At 41.3% G+C, this 12,202-nt stretch overlaps 1 protein-coding gene and 2 pseudogenes across 2 annotated transcripts; all 3 read right to left on the bottom strand.

Moving 5' to 3' along the window:
• Positions 1-3,746: 3,746 nt before the first annotated feature.
• On the bottom strand, positions 3,747-5,757 carry LOC148732555 (uncharacterized; annotated as a pseudogene). The gene has a single exon (XR_016000721.1). The product of XR_016000721.1 is annotated as an uncharacterized LOC148732555 (transcript).
• A 2,247-nt stretch (positions 5,758-8,004) lies between these two features.
• Positions 8,005-8,691, bottom strand: LOC148732554 (uncharacterized). Its single transcript, XM_088757858.1, has one exon. It carries the CDS (start codon positions 8,689-8,691, stop codon positions 8,005-8,007), a length of 687 nt encoding a protein of 228 aa, XP_088613984.1.
• Positions 8,692-8,806: 115 nt separating this feature from the next.
• On the bottom strand, positions 8,807-11,345 carry LOC148732553 (uncharacterized; annotated as a pseudogene).
• Positions 11,346-12,202: the final 857 nt, after the last annotated feature.

Below are 12,202 nucleotides of genomic sequence, written 5' to 3'. Positions count from 1 at the left end.
TCGCAGAATGTTGAATTGGGTCAAGTTAAGACCCTTTTTGCCATTAAAAACTCAAAACAAACCTTCGATGACCAATTTTTACCACTTCAAAGTCGTCCAAAAATTGCTGAAAACATGGCAGCGGAGCCCGCAAAAACGTAATCATGACGTCAAAGGCTCAACAAACTTATGCTTTGCTTTGTCACAACTCTCTTTGCTCGCTGCACAGAGAATCAAACATATTACTTTTTTGAGAACTGTTTCGTTGTCAGTCGGGAAATGTCGACTTTTCCAGACGATGAATTGTCCCAGAAATCATCTGAAGCTTCTGTGGATAGTTTTGCGCCGACAAACGATGAATTTTTGCCATGCGAATAAAGATAAACACAGAACGGCACGGACTCCCCATGTGGCTTTTGTGGTCGCAGTCGCTTTATCGCCTTCGAACTGTATTTTTGCTTGTCGTAAGGGATTTTCCGGCCTTTCTTGTAAGAAATGATCAGGTGATTAGTAAAATTAGTTTTCGGCAATGGCTAATTGTGTATCCGAAGGCGGATATTGGGAGTTTGTGAAAGCCATTTCTAACCCATCAATGCGTTTTCCCCGATACATTTGGTCAATATCTCATTAACTCTTTCCTATGTGTTTTTTACTATCGGTGCTTTGAAAGGTTTGAAGTGAACTCTGTTGTTGAGTTGCACTTTGGCCTCTTTTGTTTTTTCTATCTTATTCATGATGACTATTGTTGAGTCGCTTCGGTGAGGTTTAAAGCAGAGTTTGTTTCAACTCTTTTAGAGCTGTGACCTCATTGCGTTACAAAGTATTTTTGGCTTATAGATGCAGTCTGCAAGTAGCCTTATGACGATTTTCCAAGTAGCTCTGAAGGGCAATAGAAGACTGAACCGGTGACATTCAGTGTGATATGAAGTGGTTCTTTGTTTTGTCCGTGAAAGGTGTAACGGAGGCGCATTTGTCTTGCGAATAAATCTCGCAAAAGTTGGCCTGATTTTAAATTCGTTTGTCACGGGCGTTGGGATGAATTTGAGACCCTTTGATAGTACGCTGACTTGGCTGTCAGATGGTTGATAGTTTGACAGGTTTTTAAAGAAGTTTTCATTTTCTCGGTTTTTTGGCTGCAAGCCTACATTTTAAAGTGTTTTTACGCTCTGTCTTAAGCTGTTTGTTCTGCTTTCGCTGATATTAAAGCCAACTTTTTTTAGAATCAGAGCACACAATTATATGTTTCATCCCTTTGTATAAAAGTGAGCTCTTTAAGGTCAGAAATCTCAATCCTCAATTCGGCTATTTTATCATTCTTACTTACAATGTTAACCGAGTACTTTCCTTTGTGTAAGGTACTCTGCCAGAGAGTTGTTAAAGGTGGATATTGATCAGCTCATATGTAAAGGTGACAAAATCCGTGGAGGTTCGCAGACTTCGCTTTCCGGCGTCGAGATCGCACTGAGGACGGTTTTTCTTGTCCCTTCTCTTCTTGAACGGTAGGCACTGAACCCGACAGAATTCCTCGCCTAGATCCTTCACAGTATACAGATCTCTCGAAACAGTCCTCCGAGAAGTGTTCGGAGTAGACCACAACTATTTCTGTAGGATTGAAGTTTACTCGGCGAGGTCGCACAAATCGCATCCGTTTTTCCCGCTCTGATCTTTTTGCAAGGCTCCGATGCTGAGAAATACCTGCAGCCTGGTCTACACGATTACTTCAGCTTTGAATTACGCATCGATGCCCAGTCATTTTTGTTTAGTTTTTGTAACAATAGAGTAAAGAACTCTGCTATGTTTGCTTGACATTTTGCCATGTGAGATTTTCGCGTTGAGTCTTTGACGTCACTTCCTCTGAGTCCTGCGATCAACTTCCGGAACATGATCAAATAATGGCGGACGCGAAATCGTGAATTTAACGGCCCGAAAAAGGATATTTCTGGTGCTCGGTCTAAACTGAAATTTGGCAGAGCAGGTGAAGGAGACACACTGAACACAAAAATGGAAAAAAATGATGTACGAAAATTTTGATCTCAGGGGCACTTTAACAAATGGGAACAAAATGTTGAAAAGTGGTATTTATACGTCGAGTTGCAGTATCTATATCTAAATTAAATATTCATGTCCAAATTGCAATATATATAAATACAAGCCTCCATTTGGTGCGAAAACATGCAAGGATATTTATCCGCAAAAATTGTAATACGCAAGATAAAGGTGTTCCGCGTAGAAAGTAATGCCGACGAACTGATCCACCACAAATCGTATAATTTGATTGTTGTTTATTGAGGAGATATTGCAATTATTCGATCTGGGAAAAGGACAATACGAGATCGTTTGTATCTATGTATAGTTAAATTCTCATACAATGATTTGACTCCAAAATAGCTCAAAAATATAATTTGACAATCATTGTGACGCGTGCGACAAACGAGATCGAAGTCGAGGGGTGTCGCTATGGCGTGTTTATGCAACGGGACTATCTTACAGGTCGATCGTGTGCTTCAAGTAACAATAACCACGAAAAACCAAGGTTGACGGTTAACGGTGATTTTTAATGGTGATAAATGATTAACGAACCACGATAGACGATAGACGATAGACAATCCCGATCGTAAACTGAAATAACAATGCAATTTACTTAAAACGTTGCGTAACTCATGATCAAAAAACGTTTTGAGCATGCAATTAACCTGCCTCCGTCGATAACGCGATCAAAATTAACAATAATCAACGGGAATTCACGAAATCATACTAATCTACATAAATTTACCTAATTTACCTAATCATTCTAAGCAACATATGGCAATCTGCGGTCTCTCCTTGCACTTAGGTGGCACGGAAAGCCGTAAAAATCTTGAACAAAAGCTCATCTAAATCCCACAGGGATCAATGAACGCTTTTCATTCCACTAATTTATTCATGTTTTTGTCGTTGCCATGCACCCACCAATAACGTAGCTCCATTTTCTGCCTTTAAAAGCACACACAACCCACAATTCCTCTATTCGCTCCGACGAAGAGCTAACGCTCGAAACGTCAGCTTTTGTAATCATTACGGTGGCCAATTTACCATTTCAACTTTGTTGATATATCCAAATTATTTCGTTACTCCCACCGACGCAGCCCCAAACAGTTTCTTTCGAAACTATCAGCCTTTATACATAAAAATACCTCGAGATTTTAATCGACCATAAGATTAACAAAGTGGGCATTCCTAGCTTAGCGTCTCATTCCTTGATTCGACCCTTTTAGATTAAAAACAGTAAATTGTACTATTGTACGACTCTGTACGTTAGCGTGCTTCCACCCAAAACAAGAAAGCTAATCAAAAGAGGAAACAAGCAAAATTACTCACATATCGGTCCCCCTTGTGCCAAAAGTTAGGAACCAAAAACGGCGAGTCGAACATATAGAATGGACAAGGCGACGCTAAACGAAGCTTTTAAACGCGCGTGGGGACGCTAAAATATCTGATTACAAACCAATAGAAAATAGACAACAACGTAACCACATCCGTAACTAAAGTAATTCGTAACAGATAAATCAAATTCCACTTAGGCTGAATGAATCGTTTGAGTATCCTTAACAATCATATTTTACTTACTTGAGTGGTGGGCCGTTGGTTACAGGTTAGCTTAAAGGTTTGTTTCGGGTTAGCAACTTACACTAGACCTTTCCTTTTGAAATTGATTTACTGACTGAAATGTGATGTAAAGCAGAAAGCTTAAATGTCAATCAGTGTTCTAAATCACATGATTCTTATCCATTTTAAGGTGGTATGATACCTTCAAAAAGGGAAATTTTTTACATTATTTGAAACATTTTTATTAGTCCCTCCAGTGATAACACTCACTGAGAGAAATTGTTTGGCACTGTTGTTGACACCATCTGTTACTATAGCAACAGGACCACGCCCACCAAACCCTCATTTTACAGGCATCACGCCAACAACAATAACTCTATAACAAAAAATCCCATGGCTCTGAAATTTTCAGGATGTCTTATGCATAGATGGATCTGTGCAATGAACCTAAAGCATTTTATACAACATGATTATAACCATGTCAAATAATGAAAAACTTTCACATAAACAAATAATGGGCCCCTTCTGGAAAAAAATTTGCCTGCCATTGAATCATCAATTTACCTTTGTACTTTGTTTTAGGTTTACTGCACAGAAACACCATTCAAGATTTTCTGTGGAAAATTTCATGAAATTATCTTAAATAGTTTTTGAACTGAACATGTTGAGCTACTCGGAGTTCTATCAAAATGCAGTTTGATGGAAAAATGCATTTAAAAGTTGTATTTGGGTTTGAAAACCCTCTGTTCAATCTCTGAGCAAAGGAAGTGTCTTAAAATGCTCCAGCAGCATAAGTAACACCCTCTGCTTGTTGGTTCTTGTCTTCTTTCTTCTTTCTTTGTCCCCTTAGGACCTTTCTCCTCTTTTTCCTTTCCTCGCTGTGTTTGTACTCAGCACCACGAATTCGATCCATGTCAAGGTGCCTACACCCCTCTTCTGTGTATTTTCCTGGGGAAATTTTGAGTGCTTTTAGAAGCAGTAGAACAGTCCTTGCTCCAATATTGAAGTGGCTTATGGCATCAAACAAGCCAAATTCCAGCAAGTCAGCTCCCACGAAAACTTCCTTGGGAATGCGCTCCCACACCATTCCATTTACAGCTTCATTCTGGTTTTGGGTTTTTCCATGGAGGCATTTTTCTAACAAAGAATCTTCACTTAATCTTTGGTATACAGGTTTGACTTTTGCAATCACAGCATCAGGCAAACCAGGAGAATGTTTAAAACTGGACATACCATCCTTAGCAATAACTTTCACATGTTTAGCAATCGTTCTTGCATTTTTTTGATATGCCCTTGCTGTTGGAGGCGGTGACATATTCATTAATGAGCAAAATTTCTTCGCTCCACTGTGCCCTCTTCCTATCGATCTCATGGAATACACTAAACGCCTATTCGCCTCAAAACTTAAAGTCTGCTTTTTAGATGTCTAAAACTCATGTTTCCAGCCACAACTCTCGCAAAAGACTCGAAGACTCGAAGCACATCCCTTACTTTCTAAGTGGTTTTCCGAAAGCACGATGCTGAATTCTCCACAATCAGTACACCTCATGGCAGAAAATGCCATGCCGAGTAGCTCCATGTCGACAAACCTGAAGCCCGTTAATGTTGCCTCCTCTTCGTAAGGTTCTTCAACTTTGCCAGGTTTTGATTCCATGGCATCGGACTTAAGCAAAAGCTTTTCCGAAGACACAGACTTCTTAGTATGTTGACCGAGGGTGTTCGAACCATGTGCTTCTTCTTTCGCTTCTTTCGTCCTCTTGGCATTTTCTTTCGAAGGTTTCGTGAATTGATTTCCCGAAAACTTCCTTTTAGGACGCCTTATTGCACGATGCTTCGGAGGCATGGTTGTTAACGTGAAAAAAGAACGAGAAACAGGATAAAAAACTCAAAACGCCACGCCACTAGTATTGTTGTGAATTTCGCAACGACAATTTTTCGTGTTTCGCAGGCTCATCAACTACGATGGGCTAATCGTTGTTATGTACGGGGTAACAGAGAGTCCCTTGTCACGCAACGATCGTTTTCCGGGCGAAAACAACTATTGGGGGATTGTTTCTTCACTGTAAACAAGATAAAAACAAACCTGTTGCCCCTGGCAACCAAAGACCTGGTCTCAAAAATGAGTAAATACTGGACAACAAATAACATTTTCATAAAAAATTAAACTGTGGCGTTAATACCAAGTGAAATACGGACCTTTTCCAGCAATAAAAATTTTTAGATAAAACTTCGAAATTTTTGCCTTTTTTAAGGTATCATACCACCTTAAACGAAATATTCTCCGCCTCGATAAAGGCGTAGTTCTTATCTTCATGGATTATACCCCTCTGCAGGGTGGGGTTTGTGTTAATAGGCGAATTAAAGGGAAATCTGCCATCCGCTGCGTCTCTGCCTTGTGTGCCATTTTTCGACAAAATACACATTTGGACTTCACAAACTTACTCAGCCTGTTCGCCTTGAGAATCAAGTATTTCCTCCTTGTCTTTGCTGTTGTGGTCGCTACTCCAGTGTGCCCATACATGTGCATGCTGCTTGTTATCAGCAGGGATGTTCTGTGTTCGTTGGGAAGGAGTACGGGATGTTTCCCTTCGTAGGACACTATGGCTTCGTCGATTGTGCCCCCAACTTTGATTATTCCATTGTTATCTATGGAGGGACTGAGAGACTTGAATTCACCTTTCTCTAGCCGACTGTGCAGGATTTTCTGTGCTTGCTTGCTAGCCTGCGTATTCTTGCTGTTACGCGAATTTATTTATTTATTTATTTATTTATTTAAGGATTTGTACAAAGTAGTGGTATATAAACAATAGGACATGAGTCCCCTACTAGGTTTAAATACCAACACAACTCTCAAAAACTTAGCATCCCATCCCCTCTATCTCCTAAATGTACACAAAAAGAAGACAATAACTAGAAACTAACAGCTACAGACCGAGTGGATATTTATCCGACGACATTTAGGACTAATAATATTAAAAGTGCGATAATTTTCGCCATCAAAGACATTTAAGAGTCTGTTAAATTAAAACTCCTTAAGCTTGCGCTTAAAAGAGCCAAGGGAGTCTGACTGCCTAGCATCAACTGGAATATCGTTCCACAAGGGGATAATTGTAATTAAATAAAAGTCTCGAAAAGTAGATGTTTTGCTCATATTTAGTTTAAGGGTAAAAGCTGAGCATCCTGGGCGAGTCTGACTGGTAACAGGTGAAAAATAATTATCGATCGGTCGGGTTAGATCTATATGTCCATGAAGACATTTAAACAAGAATATGAGATCTAAATACTCAAACCAATAGTTAAGTGGTAATAGTTTGAGCCTAACAAGACGACCCTTATAGGATAGGGTACTATTTCTAACAATAAAATTTGTGGCTCTTCTCTGTACCCTTTCTATTAAGAGTAAATCACTAATACTAGACTAAGGTGCCCATAGCTAAGAACAATAACAAAAATGGGAACGCACTAAGGAGCAGTAAAGCCGCAAAAGTGGGCCCTCACCAACCAACCCTGCGCAATTTCCTTTAAGAAAACCTAGAAGCCTATTTGCTTTAGCAACTATCATAAGTAAGTATTCTTTCTAGGAGGTGTCCTTTGCAATTATAATCCCCAAATCTTTTTCAGTTGAGATAACCTCCAAATCTATACCATTTAATATATAGCTACGATGGGGCTCATGCGCTCTCTCGATATACGTAGATTACTGCACTTTTTAGGCTGAAAATATAATTCATTTGCTAACGACCAATCATAGAGCGAGTGCAAGTGGAGAAGGTGGACGGATCAATTATATCTTTGCCTTTCACAGTTGAGACCGTTGCGACAATCTGGCGACGCTCCATGTCTTTATCCGGAGTGGGTAGGGAAGTCATCCGGTTTGGCCACAAGCTTTCTTGTGGACGTAGAAACGCTGGGCCGTTCATCCACCTTTCATTTAGTGCATTCACATGGATCCCTCGTAACAGGTCGTCAGCCACGTTGTCTTCACTTGGGATATGCATCCGCTGACTTGGATCTGAGTTACTCTGAATTTCCCAGCCCTTGAGGACACGAACAGCTTGAAATTGCGAGACGGGCTTTGGATCCAGGCCAAGATGATTGTGCTGTCAGTGAAGAACTTTGCATCTCCAAACTGAACACTAGACACCTTTTGAATGACTTTTGCTAGGCGACCTGCTAGGACGACTACCTGTAGCTCTAAGCGTGGGATGGTGGGCGGCTTCAAAGGTACTACTCTTGACTTTGCTGCTATGAATTTACTGTATAGGTGTCGTTATCCTGTCTATGACGCAGGTAAGCACATACTCCAAATACGTCCTACAATGCGTCTGCGGCGAAGGCAAACAACACTGATGGATCCACGGAATTTTCGGCGCATAAAGTTCTCTCGAAGGACACGTTTTCCAGCACTTTCATCTCTTGAAACAGTGAAATCAGTGAAATTCAGTTGTCCTGAACTGCAGGCGGTAGCTCCTCGTCCCAATCCAGTCCCAGTTGCCACAGCTGTTGCATACCGATTTTCTCTTTGATTATAAACGTGGCAGCGAAACCAATGGGTTCGTAGATCCGAGCAACTTGACTTAGGATCATCCCCTTCGTCATCTTTACTGGTACATGACTCGGTCTATCTACTAACTTCAGGATATCTGCCTTTACTCTGAAGAAGAACTTATCTGTCTTGAAATTCCACGAGGTTCCTAGGACCTTCTCCTCTCCTCCTTGAAATACGTTCATTCCTTTCTCTATCTCATTATTATCTTTCTCTGCAAGCTTCTTGTTGGAGATCCAACCCTTGACGTTAAACCCTCCAGTCTTGAAGACCTCGTCTATGTCTTCCATTAATTTCCGAGCTTCTTGAGCAGTGTCCGCTGAATCGCAGTTGTCATCCATGTACGTATCGTTTGTAAGTACTTCAGCTGCTTCTGGGTGATCGGTCTTGTTGTCTTGAGCAGTTTTTCGCAATGCTATTTGCGCCATGGCGGGTGCAGGCTTGTCCCCAAAAGTGAGAACTGTTTCGACATACACGACGGGAGCTCTGTTAGTTTCCAGGTTTCTCCACAAAAACCGGTGGACATGCTGATCTCGCTCGGGAATTAGTATCCTGTGGTACATTTTGGAAATGTCTCCCATTACTGTAACTCTTTTCTCTCAGAATCTCAAAACAACTCCAAATATGCCATTTAGGAGATCAGGGCCTTTCTTTCAATAATCATTAAGTGTGTGTCCTTGATACACAGAGGACAAATTAAAAACGTCTCGGACTGGCGTGCTCTTTTCGTCTGGCCGTAGCACTGCATGGTGTGGAATGTAGTGGACAGGGCCTTGGTACGCCTTCTCTTCTTCCTCCGACAGTTTTCGTGAGCAGATTGGGATCCTTTCTCCACGGTTATAGGATCATCCACTGATTGTTGACCTTCATGCATGACTTTTCTATCAGTTCAGATTCCTCTCGTTCAGTTTGCATCAACTTGTCCGCATCGCAGATACAAGGCTTTATCTCCATACCCATAGCTTCCGTCTCCCAGAAGTGAGACAAGTCTACTGGGAAGGCAAACTTTACGTGTAATTTACGTGTCACATCAGAGGTTTCTTCTAGCTCTCCTCCAAACACTACCCATCCGAGTGGGGAATTACGGGATAGCAGATGATCAACGTGTCTTGTCTCACCAGCATGGAAATGTATGTGTTCAATACCGATAAGAAGGTCAACCTGTCCTTGGCCACGGCGAAATTTCGTATTCTGTAGACCCAGAAGCTCCGGTATGTGCGAAGTCTTGACTGCGGTGATCTCTTCGCTGATAGTAGGAATGCTGATTGCCTTTACCATGAATCTCTTATCATTATCAATTGAAGTTAGTTTAACTTTGTACACTTTCGTCTTTATCGTTTCTTCCTCTCCGCCAACTTTAATTAATGATGGTTATAGATGCATCCTTCCCGTTTAAACCAAGAGTCTCCGCAGTTTCCTGTCGTATTCAGCACGCCTGATTCTAGTAGGACATTTCCACGTTTGAAGAGACCATTTGCGCCGACAGTATTCGCAGAGAGGACTGGTAGGATAGCTTTCTTAGTATTGGTTGCCATAGCGACGCCAATTTTGATGGCAATGGTCCTGTGAAGTAACTGACGATGGTTGTGTGGACACTGAGTCCCATTCTCTGCTTTGTACACCGTCGGCCTCGGCTGCAATTATCCATTCTGTGGTCCCTTCCAGCCCTTTTCAGACAGCCAAAACACACGTGGTTAGCTTTGGCGGTCTTGATGTGTTCATCGATGCTGAGGGCTACAAATTTCTGACACTGGTCGGGCCAGTGTGTTGAGGTTTTGCACAACCAACATTTGTACCAGGGTAGCTGATCATTGTCGTCGCCATTAGCTCTTAGGTGGCTGATACGCTTGTTGTGTGTACCAACTCTGATCGGGGCTGTGGCGCGCATTCTCGACTTCATTTCTACAGTCATTCAGGTCATCAACGCGTGTAGTGTGGCGGGTTTCTTTTCCTTCTCAAGATCTCTGGTCCAGACTTTTCGATCGTCGGCACATGTCTTCTGCTGGACAACATATGGCTATTATCCGTATCACTCGGCAGGCCAACTTCCTATAATGAGTTGTAACATCGCTTCACGAGATGTACCACGTTACAAAAACGCACATCTTCCCCTTATGTAGTGCTTTAAATTGGATAATATCTTGTGTGATAGTGTCTGACTCGAATCGCGGATCCCCATAAATGGAGTCTAAGTACTCCCAAGCGACAACGTAATTGGTTCCAATTCCCTTTATGAGCTCTAACGGCTTATCAGCGTGACTGCATCTCTAGGTGAATAATTGGCCTCAATCACGTGTTTGAAGCCGAAACGGAAGATTGCATAATCTCGTACATTTCCGGAAAAAGTAGGCAGCTTTGGTTTTTAGAGCTTGAAAGTACAGGCGGCGTAATCGGACTTCACTGTATTGACAACAAATGGTGTTCCGGTGGTTTGAACTACTGATTCAACATTGTTTAATGCCTGATTTTGCACGTCATTAGCAGTCGGGGCACTGTTAATTACATCTGCTAGACCACTTGTTTCCGCCTTGCGGTTCGTGTGTCACTTCCCCTGGTTTCCTTTGTTAATTGTGCGCATGCGTGGTCTTTGGTCTCTTCACTGTGGCTACGAGGCCTCGAGTTTTCTACCTAGATTGTAAGACAGTTTTTATTATTTTCCTATCGTATTTTACAATCTTTGAGTTGGTAAGCCGGCTCCACTAGTAGTTAAAGGTTCAGTAAGTCGAATAAAAGGTATCAATCGTTCAAGCCGCAGTGCAGTAACACCACTTGCGGAGCTAGCACTTATTTTAGAGTCAACGGCGTTGACCACAGGAAGGGCTCGGTTTATCGATTGCATATTTGAAATTCCATCATTTTCATGCACCCCGGTGCTCGAAACCTCTTTTCCACTAGTTGAAGTCCCATTCCCGTCTGTATACTCCGGATTTGATTTCTCTGTACAATTAATAAACATTTTCGCATCTACTTCTATTCTCATCAAGATTTCCTGGCATTCGTCCAGCCACTGCTCTTCCATTTGGTATTCTTCATTGTTTTCTATAAACTTTGTATACTCGTCGTGTTTTTCCACTAAACTTTCATATGCTCCATGAAACTTAGCTAAAGATTGTCTTACCTCATCTGGAGGTATATGATTTTCCACTAGATGATCCAACGCCTTTTTTAATCTTGTGAAGGCTGATTTGGCCGTCCGTCGATCTGTCTTGGCTTGCTTTAATGCGGCTTCGGCCATATGCTCTTCCTGTCGACCAGTGTGTTTGTAATCACATGGGATTCTTTATCTGGTGGCTCGCAGAAACCGGAACAAAAAGCAAAAACTATAAAGTACCACTGAAGAATACTTTAATTTGGACTGAGGAAACGCGATTTTTGGGGCCAGCATTGGATTGACTACGAGTATGATCTGATAATCCTGTACGAAAAATTTAGAGTAAACAAGCCTAGAAAACAGTTGTAATATTTTCCGGAGGTTTTTCAGCGAAATAAAGGTCAGTTATGGGATATTAACTAGTGAGATTTATTTCGATTATGAGAACTTAACTTCTGATTCTTTTTAACATTACTATACCGCACCACAACAAAAGCAGCAAAATCGAAAGACAACAACATCGAGCCGTGTACACAAAGTCAAACACCGTCCACCTATTTTGTTTACCAGCGTGGTACACAATTTTCATTCAACCGAATTTAGTTTTGTTGCCTCAGCTTGAATAAAATCTTTCGTGGGGTCCTCGTTAATATTTACAGAATGTGCTTAAACTTGGAAAAACTATCAAATGAATGCTAAATGTTTTGCGTGAGAAAGTGCAACAAAAAATTTAGCCGTTCACAGAAAATTATTTACCCGAATACACCTGAGCTAAATTAATCTTGGGTTTAAAATTACTTAGGCCAAAAGGTCACACCAAGCGGTGTCACCTGTGTCTCCGTTAAAAATATTCAAGACTCAAATGTTATTCCCACTATAGATTTTGGCGCGTAAATAAAGGCATGAACATGCTTGTCACTCAAGAATATCAAAGAGTTTCTATTCCAATAGCGATCAGGAGGTTTTTCTATGAAATTCGATTTCTCGCCGTGTACAAAGAA

This window comes from Stylophora pistillata, chromosome 4 (assembly GCF_964205215.1).
Source record: "Stylophora pistillata chromosome 4, jaStyPist1.2, whole genome shotgun sequence".
NCBI classification, from domain to species: Eukaryota; Metazoa; Cnidaria; class Anthozoa; order Scleractinia; family Pocilloporidae; genus Stylophora; species Stylophora pistillata.
This window is presented reverse-complemented; position numbering and strand designations above follow the sequence as displayed.

Coding starts and splice junctions, on each gene's coding strand:
- LOC148732554 (XM_088757858.1), bottom strand. CDS start 8,691: ATGGGAGACATTTCCAAAATGTACCACAGGATACTAATTCCCGAGCGA.